Source organism: Ranitomeya variabilis, chromosome 4 (genome assembly GCF_051348905.1).
Source record: "Ranitomeya variabilis isolate aRanVar5 chromosome 4, aRanVar5.hap1, whole genome shotgun sequence".
NCBI lineage: Eukaryota > Metazoa > Chordata > Amphibia > Anura > Dendrobatidae > Ranitomeya > Ranitomeya variabilis.
Genome location: NC_135235.1, coordinates 21,967,453 through 21,991,666, shown reverse-complemented (window position 1 = coordinate 21,991,666; position 24,214 = coordinate 21,967,453). Strand labels below are relative to the sequence as shown.

At 44.6% G+C, this 24,214-nt stretch overlaps 1 protein-coding gene and 1 long non-coding RNA gene across 6 annotated transcripts in view; one reads left to right on the top strand and one right to left on the bottom strand.

Annotated features, from left to right (window-relative positions):
- Positions 1-24,214, bottom strand: part of LOC143769482 (uncharacterized) — a 126,660-nt gene that overhangs the window by 28,503 nt on the left and 73,943 nt on the right. The window lies entirely within an intron of this gene.
- FAM131B (family with sequence similarity 131 member B) overlaps positions 2,903-24,214 on the top strand; it is a 115,781-nt gene continuing 94,469 nt past the window's right edge. For all 4 annotated transcript variants that reach the window (XM_077258097.1, XM_077258096.1, XM_077258095.1 and 1 more), the window contains exon 1: positions 2,903-3,769. In XM_077258097.1, coding sequence (XP_077114212.1) covers positions 3,742-3,769 — 28 coding nt within the window. In that variant the 5' untranslated portion in view covers positions 2,903-3,741. The remainder of the gene's footprint in view (positions 3,770-24,214) is intronic.

Here is a 24,214-nt window from a genome sequence, read left to right as displayed (position 1 = left end):
TTATATGCTACATGGGCTGTGCTATATACTACATGGGCTGTGTTATATACTACGTGGGCTGTGTTATATACTACGTGGGCAGTGCTATATACTACATGGGCTGGGCTATATGCTATGTGGGCTGTGTTATATGCTACGTGGGCTGTGTTATATGCTACGTGGGCTGTTATATACTATGTAGTTGTGCTATATACTATGTGGGCTGTGCTATATACTACGTGGCTGTGCTATATGCTACCCATTTTGCACTTTTACAAATGTTCTACGTTAATACTTTCTATTGTTTACTTTAAAAAGTTTTCCATTAAAAAATTGTCATATTCAATGTATGCCTGCTGGTAACTGAGGAAGAGGGAGTAGGACACAAAAATTGGCATATAAGGGGATGACTTATATAAAGCCCCTCTGCTGTATGGTATTGTAGAATTTACAATAGCTGTCACTCATGTAAGAAGTGAAATCTGGCATTGTACTACACCTATATTTCTCTGCTGTATCTGTGCATCATGAATCGTGGTATGTGTTAAAGGGGCCACTGAGACTCTTTCTCCCGGGGCCCTCAAAAGCCTGGAGCTGGCCCTGCTTGTGCGGATCATTCTGTCTCTTCATGTGATCCCAGACAGACGGGATGATGTGAGATCAGGGATCTGGGGCCGGATCATCACCCCCAGGACTCCTTGTTCTTAATGCCATTGGCTGGATGTTGGGGGTCATTGGTATTACATGATGGTAAGTATCTGCCTGTATTTATAACAGTTCTATACAATGTCCAAATAACAGTGCTCTATAGATTCCATGTAAGGCCGCGTTCACACCTTCAGTATTTGGTCAGTATTTCACATCAGTATTTGTAGCCAAAATCAGGAGTGGGTGATAAATACAGAAGTGGTGACGAGTTTCTGTTATGCTTCTCTTCTCCAATTATCAGTTCCATATAGAGTCCAAATCTCTGTTACAGTGCATTGAAAAAGTATTTATACCCCTTGAACTTTTCCACAGTTTTTCACGTTACACCCACAAACATAAATGTATTTTATTGGGATTTTATGTGGCACCAACACAAAGTAACAAGTATTTGTGATGTGTAAATTAAATAGTACAAGATTTTCTAATTGTTTAAAAAATCTGAATCTGAACATTGTTCTGTGCATTTGTATACAGGCCTCTGTATTCTGATGCCCCTAAATATAATCCTGAGTGACCAATTTCCTCGAGAAGTCATAATTAGTACGTTGTGTCCACCTGTGTAATTTATTCTCAGTATAACTACAGCTATTCGGTGAAGGTCTCAGAGGTTTGAGAACATTAAGGATCAAACAGCATCATGAAAACCAAGGAGCCCACCAGATAGGTGAGGGATAAAGTTGTGGAGAAGATTAAAGCAGGGTTAGGTTGTAAAAAATAGCCCAAGCTCTGAACATCTCATGGAGCACTGTTCAATCCGTCATCCACAGATGGAAGGAGTGTGGCATAACTACAAACCTACCAAGACACAGCCGTCCACTTAACCTGACATCCCAAGAAAGGAGAGCACTAATGAGAGAAGCAGACAAGAGACCCATGGTCACTGAGGAGAAGCTGCAGAGATCCACAACTCAGGGGGAAAATCTGTCCACAGAACAACAATTAGTTGTATACTCCACAAATTTGGCATTTATGGAAGAATAGCAAGAATAAATACAGTTTTTGAAAGCAAGCCATAAGAAGTCTTGTTTGCAAAAAGCCATGTAGGAGACACAGTGAGCATGTGGAAGAAGAGACTCTGGTCAGAGAAGAAAAAAAAAATATTTTGGGCTAAATGCAAAACACCATGTGTAGCAGAAAACTAACACTGCACATCACCCTGAAAACACCATCCCCACCGTCACACATGGAGGTGGCAGCATCGTGCTGTGGAGAGGCTTTTCTTCAGCAGGGGCAGGGAAGCTGATCAGAGTTGATAGTAGGATGGATGGAGCTAAATACAGGGAAATCCTGGAGGAAAACCTGTTAGAAGCTGCAAAAGACTTGAGACTGGGGCGTAGGTTCACCTTCCAGCAGGACAACGATCCTCAACATCCTGTCAGAGCTATAATGGAGGGTTTATATCAAAGAATATTCCTGTTTGTGAACGGCCCAGTCACAATCCTGAACCAAATCTTATTGATAATCTGTGACAAGGTGTGAAAATTGCTGATCACAGACGTCTCCATCCAATCTCACTGAGCGAGAGTGTGCAAAGAAGAAGGGGCAAAATGTCACCTCTAGATGGGCAAAACTGGGAGAGACAGACACCAAAAGAATGCAGCAGTTTCTGCAAATAAAGGTGGTCCTACAAAGTATTGACTTGGGGGTGAATACAAATGCACCTCACAATGTTCAGATTTATATCTAGAAAACTCTGTAATACTTGTTACTTTGTTTTTGCATCACATAAAATCCCAATAAATTATTTGTTTGTGGGTGTAAAGTAAAAAAATGTGGAAAAGTTCATGGGGTGTGAATACTTGTATAAGGCACTGTATATAGCGTCCCGTTAACAGTTCCATATAACGAACACCTGGAAGTTCTCTTTAGTGTCCTAATAGCAGCTTTATATAGTGCCCAGGTAAGAACGTTACATAGTGACCAGGTGACGGTGCCACGCGGGGCACAATTAATACCGCTATAATGTGCCCTAAAAGTAAATGGAACAGGACACGAGTTTAAGTTAGGCCACAACTATCCCAAAGTTTAGAGGCCACCACCGGCACAGGGCAGTGGGGGCTTTGGGTGAGTGGTCCTGCACATAAGCCCAGGCGCTGTGACCTGCGGCATGGTGCCTCCTCCCCGTTTCTCTTCCCCTTTATGATGCCGAGAATTGATGGTTGCTGGATAAACCTGCCCAGAAAACATAATGAGACAGACGGACAGGGAGCGGAGGGCGGAGGGAGCGGCAGTGAGTGGGAGCTATGCACAGGTTGTACCACAGACCCACATCCACAGAGCCGAGGAGGAGACGCTGACAGGAGGCTTCCAAACAGGTGACCCTCGCAAGAGAATCAGATGTAGCAGAGCTGGAGGTGACATTTCCCTGCCTGAGGCTGCAGCGTTCGCTCTTCACGGTCACTATGTGAGTGCACATGGACAAATGCGAAACTCAGCTCTGCTACATCTGCGCACAACCAAGACGGAGGCAGCTCGACAACCATCGCCGTCCATCCGGAAAAGAAGAGACATCAAGGCGGCAGCTGGGGATCTCCAAATAGACAGCGTTGTGCCAAAGAGACTGCATGCCCCGTGGATGTGACAGCTCGTCTCTCCCAGCTGTTTCCTCCCCCTCAGCCAATCCTCACTCCTTCTGTTTGTGAGTCTCATCCTTCCTCCCCCGCCCAGGGCTGCTGGTCCCTGAGCATCCCTGAGAAAGAGAGGGAGCGAGAGAGAGGGGGAGGAAAGAGAGAGACAGGAGAGAGGGCTGTGTCTGCTCGTCACGTCCGGAGACATCCCAGAATGATCCCAGATCCGAGACCCCAGTGACGGGGAACCTCCTCCGTGTATCCCCCCCTTTCTCCTCTCTCCTCTTTTTTTCCTTTTTTCCCCCCTTTCTCCATCCTTTCTCCTTTCCTCTGCCCCTTCCTCCATCCTCCGATCCTTTCCTCTCCCCTCTCTACCTTCATCCAGCCTTTACCGTCCTCCATCCATCACCCCAAGTGGCGTCAATCCGTCAGCCCCCAAATCTTCAGCTCTCGACACCCACAGCCTCCATCCCACACAGCGATCAGCATGGGCTGCATTGGATCTCACAGTGCAGGTAAGAAGCTTCTCCACGCGACCCACTGCACACCGAGGAGGGGACTACAAGGTGAAGACCCTGGAGACTGGACCACAAGACACTGCAACACAACCCGAACACGAGACAACACACTGCAACACCAAACTGTGAGACTACACACCGCAATACCAAACCGTGAGACTACACACTGCAACACAACCCGAACACGAGACAACACACTGCAACACCAAACTGTGAGACTACACACCGCAATACCAAATCGTGAGACTACACACTGCAACACCAAACCGTGAGACTACACACTGCAACACCAAACCGTGAGACTACACACTGCAACACCAAACCGTGAGACTACACACTGCAACACCAAACTGTGAGACTACACACTGCAACATACCGAACTGTGAGATTACACACTGCAACACACCAAACCATGAGACTACACACTGCAACACACCAAGCCATGAGACTACACACTGCAACACACCAAACCATGAGACTACACACTGCAACACCAAACTGTGAGACTACACACTGCAACACACCAAACCGTGAGACTACACACTGCAACACCAAACCGTGAGACTACACACTGCAACACCAAACCGTGAGACTACACACTGCAACACACCAAACCATGAGACTACACACTACAAGACACCAAACCATGAGACTACACACTGCAACACAGCAAACCATGAGACTACACACTACAACACACCAAACCATGAAACTACACACTGCAACACCAAACCATGAGACTACACACTACAAGACACCAAACCATGAGACTACACACTGCAACACAGCAAACCATGAGACTACACACTACAACACACCAAACCATGAAACTACACACTGCAACACCAAACCATGAGACTACACACTACAACACACCAAACCATGAGATTACACACTGCAACACCAAACCATGAGACTACACACTACAAGACACCAAACCATGAGACTACACACTGCAACACCAAACCGTGAGACTACACACTGCAACACCAAACCGTGAGAATACACACTGCAACACACCAAACCATGAGACTACACACTACAACACACCAAACCATGAGACTACACACTGCAACACAACAAACCATGAGACTACACACTACAACACCAAACCATGAGACTACACACTGCAACACACCAAACCGTGAGATTACACACTGCAACACCAAACTGTGAGACTACAAACTGCAATACATCAAACAATGAGACTTCAAACTGAAACACAACCTTTGACTATGAGACCCTGCAACACAAGACTGGACAATGTGACACTGCAAAACTCCCAGGACCATGAGACACTCCAACAGAGCAATGAACTATGAGACACTGAAAAATAGGAGTGAGAGTGAGTGCAACACACTACCGAACTATGAGACAACACACTGCAGCATACCACAGGACCATGAGACAGAATACACACTGCGAAATAACATTGGACTATGTGACTCTGCCAAACCACACTGAACTATGAGACTGTTACGCACAAGACCAAGAGACGCTGCAAAACCAAACCAAACAATTTGACACTGCAACACAACACAACACTGGCCCAAGAGACAGACTAGACAATGCAAAATAACACTAGACCATGCAATATTGCAAAAGAATACTGGAGCATGATACATAACTTTCTGAAACACAATATTGCATCATGTGATGGATTACACACTGCAACACAACACTAGACCCTGAGACACTGTATCACAACACTGAACCCCGAGACACTACAACACAACACTGAACCCTGAGGCACTGTAACACAATACTAGAGACTGCAACACGACACTGGACCCTGAAACACTGCAACGCAACACTGGACCCTAAGTCACTGCAACACAACACTTGATCCTGAGACACTGCAACACAACACGACCCTGAAACTCTGCAACATGACACTGGACTCTGCGACACTGCAACACAACACCGAACCCTGAGACACTGCAACACAACACCGAACCATGAGACACTGCAACACAACACTTGACCCTGAGACTCTGCAACACAACACCGAACCCTGAAACACTGCAACTCAACACTTGACCCTGAGACTCTTCAACACAACACTAGACCCTGAGACACTGTATCACAACACTGAACCCCGAGACACTACAACACTACACTGAACCCTGAGGCACTGCAACATGACACTAGAGACTGCAACACAACACTAGACCATGAGACACTGCAACACGAAAATGGACCCTGAAACACTGCAACACAACACTGGACCCTGAGACTCTGCAACACAACACTCGACCCTAAGACTCTGCAACACAACACTTAAACCCTGAGATGCTGCAACACAACACTGGACCCTGGGACTCTGCAACATGACACTGGACCTTGCGACACTGCAGCACAACACTGAACCCTGAAACACTGCAACACAACACTTGACCCTGAGACTCTTCAACACAACACTGGACTCTGAGACTCTGCAACACAACATTTGACCCTACGACACTGCAACACAACACTTGACACTGAGACTCTTCAACACAACACTGGACCCTGAGACACTGCAACATGACACTGGACCCTGCGACACTGCAACACAACAAGAACCCTGAAACACTGCAACACAACACTTGACCCGGAGACTCTTCACCCCAACACTGGACCCTGAGACTCTGCAACATAACACTGGACCTTGTGACACTGCAACACAACACCAAACCCTGAAACACTGCAACACAACACTTGACCCTGAGACTGCAACACAACACTGGACCCTGAGACACAACACTGGACCCTGAGACATTGCAACACAACACTGGACCCTGCGACACTGCAACACAACACTGGACTCTGCGGCACTGCAACACAACACGTGACCCTGAGACTCTGCAACATGACACTGGACCCTTCGACACTGCAACACAACACCGAACCCTGAAACACTGCAACTCAACACTTGACCCTGAGACTCTTCAACACAACACTGGACCCTGAGACTCTGTAACACAACACTTGGCCCTGAGACTCTTCAACACAACACTGGACCCTGAGACACTGCAACACAACACTGGACCCTGAGACTCTGCAACACAACACTTGGCCCTGAGACTCTTCAACACAACACTGGACCCTGAGACACTGCAACATGACACTAAACCCTGAGACTCTGCAACACAACACTTGGCCCTGCGACACTGCAACACAACACTGAACCCTGAAACACTGCAACACTTGACCCTAAGACTCTGCAACACAACACTGGACCCTGAGACACACTGGACCCTGAGACATTGCAATATGTCACTGGACCCTGCGACACTGCAACACAATACTGGACTCTGAGGTACTGCAACACAACACTGGACCATGAGACACATAGACACAACACTGGACCATGAGACACTTAGACACAACACTTGACCCCGAGACTCTGCAAAATGACACTGGATCCTGCGACACTGCAACCCAACACTGAACCCTAAAACACTGCAACACAACACTGGACCCTGAGACATTGCAATATGTCACTGGACCCTGCGACACTGCAACACAATACTGGACTCTGAGGTACTGCAACACAACACTGGACCATGAGACACTTAGACACAACACAGGACCATGAGACACTTAGACACAACACTTGACCCTGAGACTCTGCAACACAACACCGAACCCTGAAACACTGCAACTCAACACTTGACCCTGAGACTCTTCTACACAACACTGGACCCTGAGACACTGCAACATGACACTGGACCCTGCGAAACTGCAACACAACACTGAACCCTGAAACACTGCAACACAACACTTGACCCTGAGACTCTGCAACACAACACTGGACCCTGTGACACTGCAACACAACACAGGACTCTGAGGCACTGCAACACAACACTGGACCCTGAGACACTGCAACACAGCACTGGATCCTGAGACAATGCAACAAAACACTGGACCTAGAGGCACTGCAACACTACACTGGACCCTGAGACACTGCAACACAACAATGGACCCTGAGACACAACACTGGACCCTGAGACATTGCAATATGTCACTGGAACCTGCAACACGGCAACACAATACTGGACTCTGAGGTACTGCAACACAACACTGGACCATGAGACACTGCAACACAACACTTGACCCTGAGACTCTGCAACATGACACTGGATCCTGCGACACTGTAACACAACACTGAACCCTGAAACACTGCAACACAACACTGGACTCTGAGGCACTGCAACACAACACTGGACCCTGAGACTCTGCAACACAACACTTGACCCTGAGACTCTTCAACACAACACTGGACCCTGAGACACTGCAACATGACACTGGACCCTGCGACACTGCAACACAACACTGAACCCTGAAACACTGCAATACAACACTTGACCCTGAGACTCTGCAACACAACACTGGACCCTGCAACACAACACTGGACTCTGAGACACTGCAACACAGCACTGGACCCTGAGACAATGCAACAAAACACTGGAGCTTGAAGCACTGCAACACAGCACTGGACCCTGAGACACTGCAACACAACACTGGACCCTGAGGCACTGCAACACAACACTGGACCCTGAGGCACTGCAACACAACACTGGACCCTGAGGCACTGCAACACAGCACTGGACCCTGAGGCACTTCAACACAGCACTGGACCCTGAGGCACTTCAACACAGCACTGGATCCTGAGACACTGCAATACAACAATGGACCCTGAGACACTGCAACACAACACTGGACCCAAAGGCACTGCAACACAACACGGGACCCTGAGGCACTGCAACACAACACTAGACTCTGAGACACTGCAACACAACACTGGACCCAGAGGCACTGCAACACAACACCGGACCCTGAGACACTGCAACACAACACAGTATTCTGAGACACTGCAACAAACACTGGAACGTGAGACACCTCATCTGAACACTGGACCCTGAGACTCTGCAACACAATACTGGACCCTGAGACACTGCTACTAGACCCTGAGACACTGCAACTCAACACTGGACCCTGAGACACTGCAATACAACACTGGACCCTGAGACTCTGCAACACAACACTGGACCCTGAGACTCTGCAACACAACACTGGACCCTGAGACACTGCAACACAACACTGGACTATGAGACACAATATACTGCAGCACAACACTGGACCATGAGACGGACCATACATTACAAGTCAACACCTCACCGGACTATTACTCACTAAATCAACACAGGACCATGAGACACTGTAACTACTCACTGGACTATGATACACTGGTCCCTGAGGTGTGATACAACACAACACTGGAGCTTGAGAGATTACAATACAGTACAATGCAGTCCCTCAGTCACCGTGTTCTGAGACTACACACTGCATTAACATTGGCATATGACTGATCCCGCACACTGATGTGACTCTGCACGGTCCACCACTGCACAGTGCGCTGCAGAGTGACGTCACTGCAACCAGGACATTATATATCACTTTATATCTCAGCACAGTAACACATTATATAGACTGTAATACAAGAACTGTAGACAAGGCAAAGGTCACTGAAAACCACAATACATGTACACAGAGCAATACAACACCAGCCCTAGGCTTCTACTATGTGAACTTATCTCAGAGTGTATCAGTCAGCTGCAACATTGTAGCACCGAACTGCCAATGCACTGCAGCATTATAGCAGAATTATCATGTGACCTACACACTATTGTGAGACAATGTCGTGCACACTGCAGGCTGATATGGCGGAGTCTTAGGTCAAATGTAGAGAAAGTATTGATTGTGCTGAGACAAAGAATTTAAAGGGAAATGCTGGACAGGGACACAGGCTGCGGATTATTATTATTACTATTATTATTATGATTATTATAGTGGTCTCAGACGTACACACTGCATTGTGCCAGACTTCTGTAAGGTGACAGATCCTGCATGCGCCGGGGTGCACTGCACACGCCAGATCATTACATTGCATCCTTAGCATCGACACATTGCAGCTCCTTTCCTTTCTCGGCATTGTTCTGCGGGTCTGCGCCGTGCAGCTTTACACCCCGCTGGGATGTTGTTAAGTTGTACCTCGCCCACGCCTGGGCGTATTTGTACGTGATTGTTGATATAGTGTTCGTAGACATGTTTTGTGCAGGAGCGGGGTAAGAGCTCAGTGATGCAATATTGGAGCAGCCGTGCACCATCAGAGTGTGCGCTGACTTCTAATGAACGCTCGCATGGCTTCTACTTGGGATTCTGTGCGTGTTACCTATTCCCAGGTCGGCTGTCGTCATAGTGTACGCAGAGCATGACATACTGGGGTGATGCTCTGCAGGCCGTGATCTATTGGGATGTAGCCTGTGGTGGGACCATGGCATCCTAGGTCACAAAGGGAACATTATCTCCCCAGTGACACACAGAGGCTCTCAGTGGGCATTGAGTGGATGGTTAATGCACGGTGTGAGCTATTGATCACTACCTGCTGACAGCAAGGAACTAATGGAGAAGTGGATCATAATTTATTTTTACTGGTGGTGTACACCCGCACCCCCCTCCCATGTATACCCCTGTTTAGATGTTGTGCTATAGTCTTGTGTGGTGGTGCAACAGTGACACATAGTGGCCAGTCACCAACATGACAACTTCAATAGGCCATAAGAAGTCCATACGACTGGGTCAGAGTATCTCCTAAAGGACAATTTTAGCAAGGTGTTCCCAGTATATGGCAGGTCTTGTGGGGTGTTCCCAGTATACGGAAGGTCTTGTGGGGTGTTCCCGGTATACGGCAGGTCTTGTGGGGTGCTCCAGGTATATGGCAGGTCTTGTGGGGTGCTCCAGGTATACAACAACACAAAGAAAAGACAAGCAAAGGTCATAAAAGACGGGGATCACCAGGCAGCAGGATGGTATGCAAAAAGAATTACACAACTTTATTGAGGTATAACATAGATAATGAGAACAATAAAAACATTTAAAAACAATTTGAAAAAAGACTATTGCCCATAATAAGACACATGCCTGGAACCAATGTTATGGGAAACAATTAGAGAAATACATAAGTACATGCATATACACCTGGTCCTAAGGGACCTATATGGACAGCATATTAATCAATCTTGAGATATATAGACAAAAAATAGTCATCATGAGACCCTAACAAATATAGAAAAATATAGAAAAAAAATAAATAAATATTTATATATATATAAATAGGTACTTCTTAGAGAGACTGAAAATAGGTCTATAATAAGGCCTTCAGGTACGTTAGTTACCCACAAGTGAACTAGGACCAGAACCAGCAAATCATACCCCTGATGAAGCCACTCTAGTGGCGACACGCGTCGGGTTTTCGTTTTTCTTTTTCATGCCTGGTATTTTCTGAGGGTTATTAGGTCCATTTGCTTCATGGGGGAAATATGGACGTGCTGGTTCTGGTCCTAGTTCACTTGTGGGTAACTAACGTACCTGGAATGTTATACTCTGATTATCTCTAAGCTGGATTTCTTTATAGGACATGTTGGGCATTGATATTTGCCCCTTTCATTTGTATTGAGAGTATACATTTATTACTATCTGTTCCTGGTGGGCACATACAATCTATGACTGTTAACCTAAAGGCCTTATTATAGACCTATTTTCAGTCTCTCTAAGAAGTACCTATTTATATATATAAATATTTATTTATTTTTTTTCTATATTTTTCTATATTTGTTAGGGTCTCATGATGACTATTTTTTGTCTATATATCTCAAGATTGATTAGTATGCTGTCCATATAGGTCCCTTAGGACCAGGTGTATATGCATGTACTTATGTATTTCTCTAATTGTTTCCCATAACATTGGTTCCAGGCATGTGCCTTATTATGGGCAATAGTCTTTTTTCAAATTGTTTTTAAATGTTTTTATTGTTCTCATTATCTATGTTATACCTCAATAAAGTTGTGTAATTCTTTTTGCATACCATCCTGCTGCCTGGTGATCCCCGTCTTTTATGACCTTTGCTTGTCTTTTCTTTGTGTTGTTGTTTCCATTTTCATTGGTCAAGGTTGGATCCCAGTAGTACATTGTCCATGGTGCCCCCAAAAACTTTTATAAGAAGTGCTCCAGGTATACAGCGTGTCTTTTGGGGTTTCCCGGTATACGGCAGGTCTTGTGGGGTGCTCCAGGTATATGGCAGGTCTTGTGGGGTGCTCCAGGTTTACGGCGTGTCTTTTGGGGTGTTTCTGGTATACGACAGGTCTTTTGGGGTGTTCCCGGTATACGGCAGGTCTTTTGAGGTGTTCCCGGTATATGGCAGGTCTTGTGGGGTGTTCCCGGTATATAGCAGATCTTGTGGGGTGCTCCAGGTATATGGCAGGTCTTTTGGGGTGTTCCCGGTATACGGCAGGTCTTATGGGGTGTTCCCGGTATATGGCAGGTCTTGTGCGATGTTCCCCATATACGGCAGGTCTTGTGGGGTGCTCCAGGTATATGGCAGGTCTGGTGGGGTGTTCCTGGTATACGGCAGGTCTTGTGGGGTGTTCCTGGTAGACGGAAGGTCTTGTGGGGTGTTCCCAGTATACGGCGGGTCTTTTGCGGTCTTCCCAGTATGCGGCAGGTCTTGTGGGGTGCTCCAGGTATATGACAGATCTTGTGGGGTGTTTCTGGTTTATGGCAGGTCTTTTGGGGTGTTCCCGGTATACGACAGGTCTTGTGGGGTGTTCCCGGTATATGGCAGGTCTTGTGGGGTGTTCCCGGTATATAGCAGATCTTGTGGGGTGCTCCAGGTATATGGCAGGTCTTTTGGGGTGTTCCCGGTATACGGCAGGTCTTATGGGGTGTTCCCGGTATATGGCAGGTCTTGTGCGATGTTCCCCATATACGGCAGGTCTTGTGGGGTGCTCCAGGTATATGGCAGGTCTGGTGGGGTGTTCCTGGTATACGGCAGGTCTTGTGGGGTGTTCCTGGTAGACGGAAGGTCTTGTGGGGTGTTCCCAGTATACGGCGGGTCTTTTGCGGTCTTCCCAGTATGCGGCAGGTCTTGTGGGGTGCTCCAGGTATATGACAGATCTTGTGGGGTGTTTCTGGTTTATGGCAGGTCTTTTGGGGTGTTCCCGGTATACGACAGGTCTTGTGGGGTGTTCCCTGTGTACAGCAGGTCTTTTGGGGTGTTTCCGGTATATGGCAGACCTGTTGGGGTTTTCCCGGTATATGGCAGGTCTTTTGGGGTGTTCCCAGTATATAGCAGGTCTTGTGAGGTGTTCCCGGTATACGGCAAGTCTTGTGGGGTGTTCCCGGTATACGGCAGGTCTTGTGGGGTGTTCCCGGTATACGGCGGTTCTTGTGGGGTGTTCCCGGTATACAGTAGGTCTTGTGGGGTGTTCCCGGTATACGGCGGGTCTTGTGGGGTGTTCCCGGTATACGGTAGGTCTTGTGGGGTGTTCCCGGTATACGGTAGGTCTTGTGGGGTGTTCCCGGTATACGGTAGGTATTGTAGGGTGTTCCCAGTATACGGCAGGTCTTGTGGGGTGTTCCCAGTATACGGCGGCTCTTGTGGGGTGTTCCCGGTATACAGTAGGTCTTGTGGGGTGTTCCCAGTACACGGCGGGTCTTGTGGGGTGTTCCCGGTATACGGCGGGTCTTGTGGGGTGTTCCCGGTATACGGTAGGTCTTGTGGGGTGTTCCCGGTATACGGTAGGTCTTGTGGGGTGTTCCCGGTATACGGTAGGTATTGTAGGGTGTTCCCAGTATACGGCAGGTCTTGTGGGGTGTTCCCAGTATACGGCGGCTCTTGTGGGGTGTTCCCGGTATACGGCAGGTCTGGTGGGGTGTTTCCAGTATACGGCAGGTCTTGTGGGGTGTTCCCAGTATATGGCAGTTTTTGTGGGGTGTTCCCGGTATACGGCTTATCTTGTGGGGTGTTCCTGGTATACGGCGGGTCTTGTGGGGTGTTCCCGGTATACGGCAGGTCTTGTGGGGTGTTCCCGGTATACGGTAGGTCTTGTAGGGTGTTCCCGGTATACGGTAGGTCTTGTGGGGTGTTCCTGGCATGCAGTGGATTGTACCTACCAAAAACATTTCAAAGAAGGGCAACTGGTAAACTGGTGACTGGATCATGATTGACCGAGGATCATCGATATCTGTGAGGGGTGAATGCGCCCATCTTGTCTGTTTCCATATTAGAACAACTTTAGTACAAATTATTGAAATAGTTGCTCCTGAATATTATAGGATGGGGTAAGAACATTGCTGCTTGCTTTGCATAGGGCTGAGCTGCTGCAGTCAAGTCAGATAGTCCTTGTTGACCCCTGAGAAATGCATCAAAGCTGGACCATGGGTACCGTATGTATAATAAAAAATCAGTTTCTGCCAGGACAATCCTGCAAATAAACTGGACAGCCAACAGGGTGGGATTATGAACTGCACTGGGATTGGAGGGGTTTTCCCACCTGTTTGGGGCATTCCCGGGGCAGGCTGGAATGACATGGTAACTTATGCATTGAGCGATAGATGAAGGGCATTGTCATCAATTTGTCGGCCGGGAGCACAAGGATTCACTAGGGGAAGGAAGCCAAGCTGGCGGAGGCAGAGAGATGTTGTGGTTGTGGACAATGGTCTCCTCCTGGAATCCTTGGTTCTGGAATCATGTGGATGATACATTAATATATAGTTTAGGGCAAACCTAGTGTGCACATATGCAGAGGAGCCCCTCAGATCCCCCCAAAAATGACAGGACTGTGTATTAAAGCCACAAGTAATGTTACCCCACAGGGGCTGCCACAGAATGGAGTTTATTTTGACGGCAACTGGTTGGAAGTGATGAAAGGAACCTCAAAATAAAAACATGGAGTCCAAATAAGATGGATTGTGCACTAAGTAACTGGTAAAACCTTAGGATTCCCGCCCCGGTCAGGGCTGCACATGTGACTTGGCTGTGGATGTCACCATTAACCTTGTGGGCTTGAAAACAACTCCGTTTTTCAGGAATCCTGGGTGTTTTCTAGAGTTCACCATCTTATCTCCGGCTGAGAAGATAGAAGTGAAGGAAAGTCATAGACACCGACGGATCTGACCTTCCAAAAGTAATGAAACTGAGTAACTTGTCTCTAAAATGATGATGATGATGTTAATAATGATAATAATAATTATGACAATAGTGATGATAGTAATGTTGATGATAAAAATGATGATAGTAAAGATGATGGGGTTGATGATGATATTAATGATAATTATTTTAAAAGTGATGATAATACAGATGATTATGGTGATAATGATGACATTGAGAATAATTATTAGAATGATTATAATAAAGATGATGACCTTGATGATGATGATGACAATGGTGATGAAGATGTTAATAATAATGACAATGATGATAGATAATAATTATAACGATGATTACATTGGAGATGACGATGAAGATAACAATGGTCATGATGATGATAATTATGATTTTAAAGATGATATTGGTTGTGATGATGATAATGAAGGTAATGATGATAATGATGTTGTTTGTAGTAAGGATGATGATATAGATAATAATAATGATGATGTCAATGATGATGATATTGATGCAAATAATGATGGTGATGATAATATTGTGACGATGTTGACTACAACACAGATAAAGATCATAACTATGAAGATGACCTCATGGTGATGATGATGAAGATGATGATATTGATAATGATGATGCTGATGTTATTGATAATGATGACGATGATGATATCGATAATGATGATGATGATGGTATTGATAAGGAGGAAGATTATGATATTGATGAAAATAATGATTATGAAATTGATAATGATGAAGATGATATTGATAATGATGAAGACTGTGATATTGATAATGAGAAAGATGATGGTATTGATAATGATGACGATGATATTGATAATGAGGAAGATAATGATAATGATGATGATGATGATATTGATGATAATGATGATGTTGATAATGCGGAAGATGATGATATTGATAATGATGATGATGAAATTGATAATGAGGAAGATGATTATATTGATAATGATGATATTGATACTGATGACAATGATGATGTTGATAATTAGGAAGATGGCGATGTTGATTGTGATGATCATGGTGCAGGTGACAGTTGTGCTGATGACAGTGGCGTTGGTGGTAATGATGGTGCCGTTGCTACTACCGATGGTGTAGGTGCATTCACATGAGTAGATCATTGCGTCAGTGATTAACTATAAAAATCGACCTATCAGCGATGTCAGACCAGTATTTACTTGTAACATTTATCGGGTAAGACTTCGTTCATGAATACGTTTATAATTACTGCACCTTTCTGCCACTTTACTTACTGACGAAAGGTCACACATTTACATCCAACAGTCCACAGCCAGCACTTACATAAACAGTGAACTGACATTTTACTCTTTCTTTTGGTCAGAAGACCTGTTTATTCCGCACAATAATTGTAATTAAGGATTACTTGTTACAAGTTGTTAGACTTTGAATGGTGGCGATGGATGATGCTTATAACTTTCTTGACTAGGATGGTGCTGGTGAAAACGTGGGGTGGACATACCATAGGTGCCACCTGTGCAGCTGCACAGTCCCACTATTTTGGGAGTCAATTTCAACTTTAAAAGTATCTTCCTACTGTTCCAATATAATTGCATAATTGCATGATAAAGACTGAACACGTTTCACGAGTCACAAAAATGTCTAGATTATTGATAGAAATACAGAAGGGGGCGCTCTCTGATGAGATACTGAAGAGTAAGGGTTCCATATGCTGTTCTGCATGGGGGGGGGGGCTCTCCTTTCTTTGTCCAACACAAAACATAACTATGCTGAAGACTATGATCATAAGGATGATGGAGCGGATGACAGAGTACTGGAGAGACTGCTGGTGATGATGATGGTAATCATAGTGCTGGTGATGATGGTACTAGTGACAGTAGTGCTGGTGATCATAGTGCTGGTGATGATGGTACTATTGACAATAGTGCTGGTGATGATTGTACTAGAGACAGTAGTGCTGGTAATCATTGTGCTGGTGATGATGGTAATAGTGACAGTAGTGCAGGTAATCATAGTGCTGGCGATGATGGTACTAGTGACAGTAGTGCAGGTAATCATAGTGCTGGTGATGATGGTATTAGTGACAGTAGTGCTGGTGATCATAGTGCTGGTGATGATGGTACTAGTGACAGTAGTGCTGTTGATGATGGTACTAGTGACAGTAGTGCTGGTAATCATAGTGTTGATGATGATAGTACTAGTGACAATAGTGCTGGTGATGATAGTACTGGTGATGATTGTACTAGTGACAATAGTGCTGGAAATCATAGTGCTAGTGATGGTAATAGTGACAGTAGTCCTGGTAATCATAGTGCTGGTGATGATAGTACTAGTGACAATAGTGCTGGTGATCATAGTGCTGGTGATTATAGTAGTAGTGACAGAAGTGCTGGTGATGATGGTACTAGTGACAGTACTGCTGGTAATCATAGTGTTGATGATAGTACTAGTGACAATAGTGCTGGTGATGATAGTACTGGTGATGATTGTACTAGTGACAGTAGTGCTGGTAATCATAGTGCTGGTGATGATGGTCATAGTGACAGTAGTGCTGGTAATCATAGTGCTGGTGATGATGGTACTATTGACAGTAGTGCAGGTAATCATAGTGCTGGTGATGATGGTACTAGTGACAGTAGTGCTGGTGATCATAGTGCTGGTGATGATGGTACTATTGACAATAGTGCTGGTGATGATTGTACTAGAGACAGTAGTGCTGGTAATCATTGTGCTGGTGATGATGGTAATAGTGACAGTAGTGCAGGTAATCATAGTGCTGGCGATGATGGTACTAGTGACAGTAGTGCAGGTAATCATAGTGCTGGTGATGATGGTATTAGTGACAGTAGTGCTGGTGATCATAGTGCTGGTGATGATGGTACTAGTGACAGTAGTGCTGTTGATGATGGTACTAGTGACAGTAGTGCTGGTAATCATAGTGTTGATGATGATAGTACTAGTGACAATAGTGCTGGTGATGATAGTACTGGTGATGATTGTACTAGTGACAATAGTGCTGGAAATCATAGTGCTAGTGATGATGGTAATAGTGACAGTAGTCCTGGTAATCATAGTGCTGGTGATGATAGTACTAGTGACAATAGTGCTGGTGATCATAGTGCTGGTGATTATAGTAGTAGTGACAGAAGTGCTGGTGATGATGGTACTAGTGACAGTACTGCTGGTAATCATAGTGTTGATGATAGTACTAGTGACAATAGTGCTGGTGATGATAGTACTGGTGATGATTGTACTAGTGACAGTAGTGCTGGTAATCATAGTGCTGGTGATGATGGTCATAGTGACAGTAGTGCTGGTAATCATAGTGCTGGTGATGATGGTACTATTGACAGTAGTGCAGGTAATCATAGTGCTGGTGATGATGGTACTAGTGACAGTAGTGCTGGTGATCATAGTGCTGGTGATGATGGTACTAGTGACAGTAGTGCTGGTGATCATAGTGCTGGTGATGATGGTACTAGTGACAGCAGTGCTGGTGTTGATGGTACTAGTGACAGTAGTGCTGGTAATCATAGTGTTGATGATAGTACTAGTGACAATAGTGCTGGTGATAATAGTACTGGTGATGATTGTACTAGAGACAGTAGTGCTGGAAATCATAGTGCTGGTGATGATGGTAATAGTGACAGTAGTGCTGGTAATCATAGTGCTGGTGATGATGGTAATAGTGACAGTAGTGCTGGTAATCATAGTGCTGGTGATGATGGTCATAGTGACAGTAGTGCAGGTAATCATAGTGCTGGTGATGATGGTACTAGTGGCAGTAGTGCAGGTAATCATAGTGCTGGTGATGATGGTACTAGTGACAGTAGTGCTGGTGATCAGAGTGCTGGTGATGATGGTACTAGTGACAGTAGTGCTGGTGTTGATGGTACTAGTGACAGTAATGCTGGTAATCATAGTGTTGATGATAGTACTAGTGACAATAGTGCTGGTGATAATAGTACTGGTGATGACTGTACTAGAGACAGTAGTGCTGGAAATCATAGTGCTGGTGATGATGGTAATAGTGACAGTAGTGCTGGTAATCATAGTGCTGGTGATGATGGTACTAGTGACAGTAGTGCTGGTGATCATAGTGCTGGTGATAATGGTACTAGTGACTAGTGCTGGTGATAATGGTAATGTGACAGTAGTGCTGGTGATCATAGTGTTGATGATGATAGTACTAGTGACAATAGTGCTGGTAATCACAGTGCTGGTAATGATGGTACTAGTGACAGTAGTGCTGGTAATCATAGTGTTGATGATGATGGTACTAGTGACAGTAGTGCTGGTAATCATAGTGCTTGTGATGATGGTACTAGTGACAGTAGTGCTGGTAATCATAGTGCTGGTGATGATGGTACTAGTGACAGTAGTGCTGGTAATCATAGTGCTGGTGATGATGGTACTAGTGACAGTAGAGCTGGTAATCAAAGTGATGATGATGGTACTAGTGACAGTAGCTCTGGTAATCATAGTGCTTGTGATGATGGTACTAGTGACAGTAGTGCTGGTAATCATAGTGCTGGTGATGATGGTACTAGTGACAGTAGTGCTGGTAATCATAGTGCTGGTGATGATGGTACTAGTGACAGTAGAGCTGGTAATCAAAGTGCTGGTGATGGTACTAGTGACAATAGTGCTGGTAATCATTGTGCTGGTGATGATGGTACTAGTGACAGTAGTGCTGGTGATCATAGTGTTGATGATGATGGTACTAGTGACAATAGTGCTGGTAATCATAGTGTTGATGATGATGGTACTAGTGACAGTAATGCTGTTAATCATAGTGCTGGTGATGATGGTACTAGTGACAGTAGTGCTGGTGATTATAGTGCTGGTGATGATGGTACTAGTGATGATGGTACTAGTGACAGTAGTGCTGGTAATCATAGTGTTGATGATGATGGTACTAGTGACAGTAGTGCTGGTAATCATAGTGCTTGTGATGATAGTAATAGTGACAGTAGTGCTGGTGATCATAGTGCTTGTGATGATGGAACTAGTGACAGTAGTGCTGGTGATCATAGTGCTGGTGATGATGGTACTAGTGACAGTAGTGCTGGTGATCATAGTGCTGGTGATGATGGTACTAGTGACAGTAGTGCTGGTGATCATAGTGCTAGTGATGATGGTACTAGTGACAGTAGTGCTGGTGATCATAGTGCTGGTGATGATACTAGCGACAGTAGTGCTGGTGATCATAGTGCTGGTGATGATAGTACTAGTGACAGTAGTGCTGGTGATCATAGTGCTGGTGATGATGGTACTAGTGACAGTAGTGCTGGTAATCATAGTGCTGGTGATGATGGTACTAGTGACAGTAGTGCTGGTAATCATAGTGCTGCTGATGATAGTACTAGTGACAGTAGTGCTGGTGATCATAGTGCTGATGATGATGGTACTAGTGAGAGTAGTGCTGATAATCAGTGCTGGTGATGATGGTGCTAGTGACTAATGCTAGTGATCATAGTGCCGATGATGATGGTACTAGTGACAGTAGTGCTGGTAATCATAGTGCTGGTGATGATGGTACTAGTGACAGTAGTGCTGGTGATCATAGTGCTGGTGATGATGGTACTAGTGACAGTAGTGCTGGTAATCATAGTGCTGGTGATGGTGGTACTAGTGACAGTAGTGCTGGTGATCATAGTGCTGGTGATGATGGTACTAGTGACAGTTGTGCTGGTGATCATAGTGCTGGTGATGATGGTACTAGTGACAGTAGTGCTGGTAATCATAGTGCTGGTGATGATGGTACTAGTGACAGTAGTGCTGGTGATCATAGTGCTGGTGATGCTGGTACTACTTACAGTAGTGCTGGTGATCATAGTGCTGGTGATGATGGTACTAGTCACAGTAGTGCTGGTGATCATAGTGCTGGTGATGATGGTACTAGTGACAGTTGTGTTAGTGATCATAGTGCTGGTGATGATGGTATTAGTGGCAGTAGTGCAGGTAATCATAGTGCTGGTGATGATGGTACTAGTGACAGTAGTGCTGGTGATCATAGTGCTAGTGATGATGGTACTAGTGACAGTAGTGCTGGTGTTGATGGTACTAGTGACAGTAGTGCTGGTAATCATAGTGTTGATGATAGTACTAGTGACAATAGTGCTGGTGATAATAGTACTGGTGATGATTGTACTAGAGATAGTAGTGCTGGAAATCATAGTGCTGGTGATGATGGTAATAGTGACAGTAGTGCTGGTAATCATAGTGCTGGCTATGATGGTACTAGTGACAGTAGTGCTGGTAATCATAGTGCTGGTGATGATGGTTCTAGTGACAGTAGTGCAGATAATCATAGTGCTGGTGATGATGGTACTAGTGACAGTAGTGCTGGTGATCATAGTGCTGGTGATAATGGTAATATTGACTAGTGCTGGTGATAATGGTACTAGTGACAGTAGTGCTGGTAATCATAGTGTTGATGATGATAGTACTAGTGACAATAGTGCTGGTGATGATAGTACTGGTGATGATTGTACTAGTGACAGTAGTGCTGGAAATCATAGTGCTAATGATGATGGTACTAGTGACAGTAGTGCTGGTAATCACAGTGCTGGGTAATGATGGTACTAGTGACAGTAGTGCTGGTAATCATAGTGTTGATGATGATGGTACTAGTGACAGTAGTGCTGGTAATCATAGTGCTTGTGATGATAGTAATAGTGACAGTAGTGCTGGTGATCATAGTGCTTGTGATAATGGAACTAGTGACAGTAGTGCTGGTGATCATAGTGCTGGTGATGATAGTACTAGTGACAGTAGTCCTGGTAATCATAGTGCTGGTGATGATGGTACTAGTGACAGTAGTGCTGGTGATCATAGTGCTGGTGATGATGGTACTAGTGACAGTAGTGCTGGTGATCATAGTGCTGGTGATGATGGTACTAGTGACAATAGTGCTGGTAATCATAGTGCTGGTGATGATAGTACTAGTGACAGTAGTGCTGGTGATCATAGTGCTGGTGATGATGGTACTAGTGACAGTAGTGCTGGTGATCATAGTGCTGGTGATGATGGTACTAGAGACAGTAGTGCTGGTAATCATAGTGCTTGTGATGATAGTACTAGTGACAGTAGTGCTTGTGATCATAGTGCTTGTGATGATGGTACTAGTGTCAGTAGTGCTGATAATCATAGGCTGGTGATCATGGTACTAGTTACAGTAGTGCTGGTGATCTTAGTGCTGGTGATGATGGTACTAGTGACAGTAGTGCTGGTAATCATAGTGCTGGTGATGATTATTGTGATAGCTACATTTTTCTTAAAGTTGATAATGGCGCTAATAACTGAATGTTGATGATGATGTTTGTGATGAAGACGCTGGTGATGATGAAGCGCCCGCTGATAATAATATTGTTCTATAAAATGTCACACTGAATAGATTCCTTAATCTGATATAATAACAGCATCATTACCACTGTCATAGTCACTGCCCAACTTTCTAGATGGAAGGAAGGCAGTGAAAGAAACCAGGAGGAATCTCAATGTTGTCCTGGCTTCCTGCGCCTTCCAGACAAGATGCCACCTGGCATGTCCTGTGTATTCTGATGGCCGCTGCTCATGATGACTACAAGCCTTGGCTTCCTGACTCAGCACCTCCGGAGGTTACAGAACACTTTCTCTGCCTTCCTGATACATTGTAGCTGTATGTTATCAGGCAGCATGAAGGATGGGAAGTGAGGACAAAAAGTGTCCAAGACGAAGGGGAAATAAGTGGAGCAAGAACTCAAGAAGACACAATTGTGGGTTTAGGAAGAATAAGATACACGAGACGCTGATTAAGGCTATGTGCACACGTTCAAGATTTTTCACGTTTTTTTTTCGGCCGTTTTCCGTGGAAAAAAATGCTAAAAAAAGCATACATAAGCATCCCATCATTTTTAATGCATTACACAATTTTTGTGCACATGCTGCTTTTTTTTCCGCAAAAAAAAACGCATCGCGGTAAAAAACGCATGCGGATTTCCTGCAGAAAAAGTCCGGTTTTCTTCAGGAAAATTCTGCAGACATTCCTGAACGTGTGCACATAGCCTTAATGTCCGCACCAGGAAATATAATTGTAATTCGGGAATCTGTGGGTATAAGGGGATGTGCACACGTTGCAGATTCGTGTGCGGATTTTCTGCCCTGATTCTGAAAAATCTGCGTTTTACCTGCGGATTACCTGCGGATTTACCGCGGATTTCCAGACTTTTTGTGTGGATTTCACCTGCGTTTTTACACCTGCTGATTCCTATTAGGGAGCAGATGTAAAACGCTGCGGAATCCACACAAAAAATTGACATGCTGGGAAAAATAAACTGTAGCGTTTCCGCGCGGAATTTTCCGCAGCATGTGCACTGCGGATTTGTTTTTCCATAGGTTTACATGGTACTGTACAATGCATGGAACACTGCTGCGGATCCCCAGAGTCAAATCCGCAGCGTGTGCACATAGCTTAAAGCGTCACAGGTCACTGTGAGATGAAGGGTGCTGTAGGACGGTAATCATGCCCTGGGTCTGCCCTGCAATAAGTCCAGCATGAGATAAAGCTTCTGTTTGTGCTGAAGGCGGAAGTTTCCAGGCAGTCGGCTTCCAGGCATTGTTAGGGAGTCAGCCCCAGAATTCATCCCAGCCGCTGATATTCCCATCCGCTAATTATCTCTTGTGCTGACATTCAATTAAGAATTCTGTACGTTCTGTCATGCGTGAGCTCACGGTGCATGTACATTAATATGTCCCGGATAATTGTGTTCTCCAGCAGCTGGAAGTGTCCGTACAAAACACATTACAACGTTCTATGGAAAAGCACTAATCCCTGCAAATCAGGGCTGACATCTCATCTCAAGATCTGCAATATAACAAGACTCCTGGGCTCTGCCTGGATCCAAGTCAGATTACAAATGTCACTCCATGGAGCCACAGATAGATAGATAGATAGATAGATAGATAGATAGATAGATAGATAGATAGATAGATAGATAATAGATAGATAGATAATAGATAAGATAGATAGATAATGGATAGATAGATAATAGATAAATATATAGATAGATAAGATAGATAGATAGATAGATAGATAGATAGATAGATAGATAGATAGATAGATAGATAGATAGATAGATAATGGATAGTTAGATAATAGATAAATATATAGATAGATGATAGATAATAGATAGATAGATAGATAGATAGATAGATAGATAGATAGATAGATAATAGATAGATAGATAATAGATGATAGATAGATAGATAATGGATAGATAGATAGATAATAGATACATATATAGGTAGGTAGATAAGATAGATAGATAGATAGATAGATAGATAGATAGATAGATAGATAGATAGATAGATAGATAGATAGATAATAGATAATAGATAGATAGATAGATAGATAGATAATGGATAGTTAGATAATAGATAAATATATAGATAGATGATAGATAATAGATAAATAG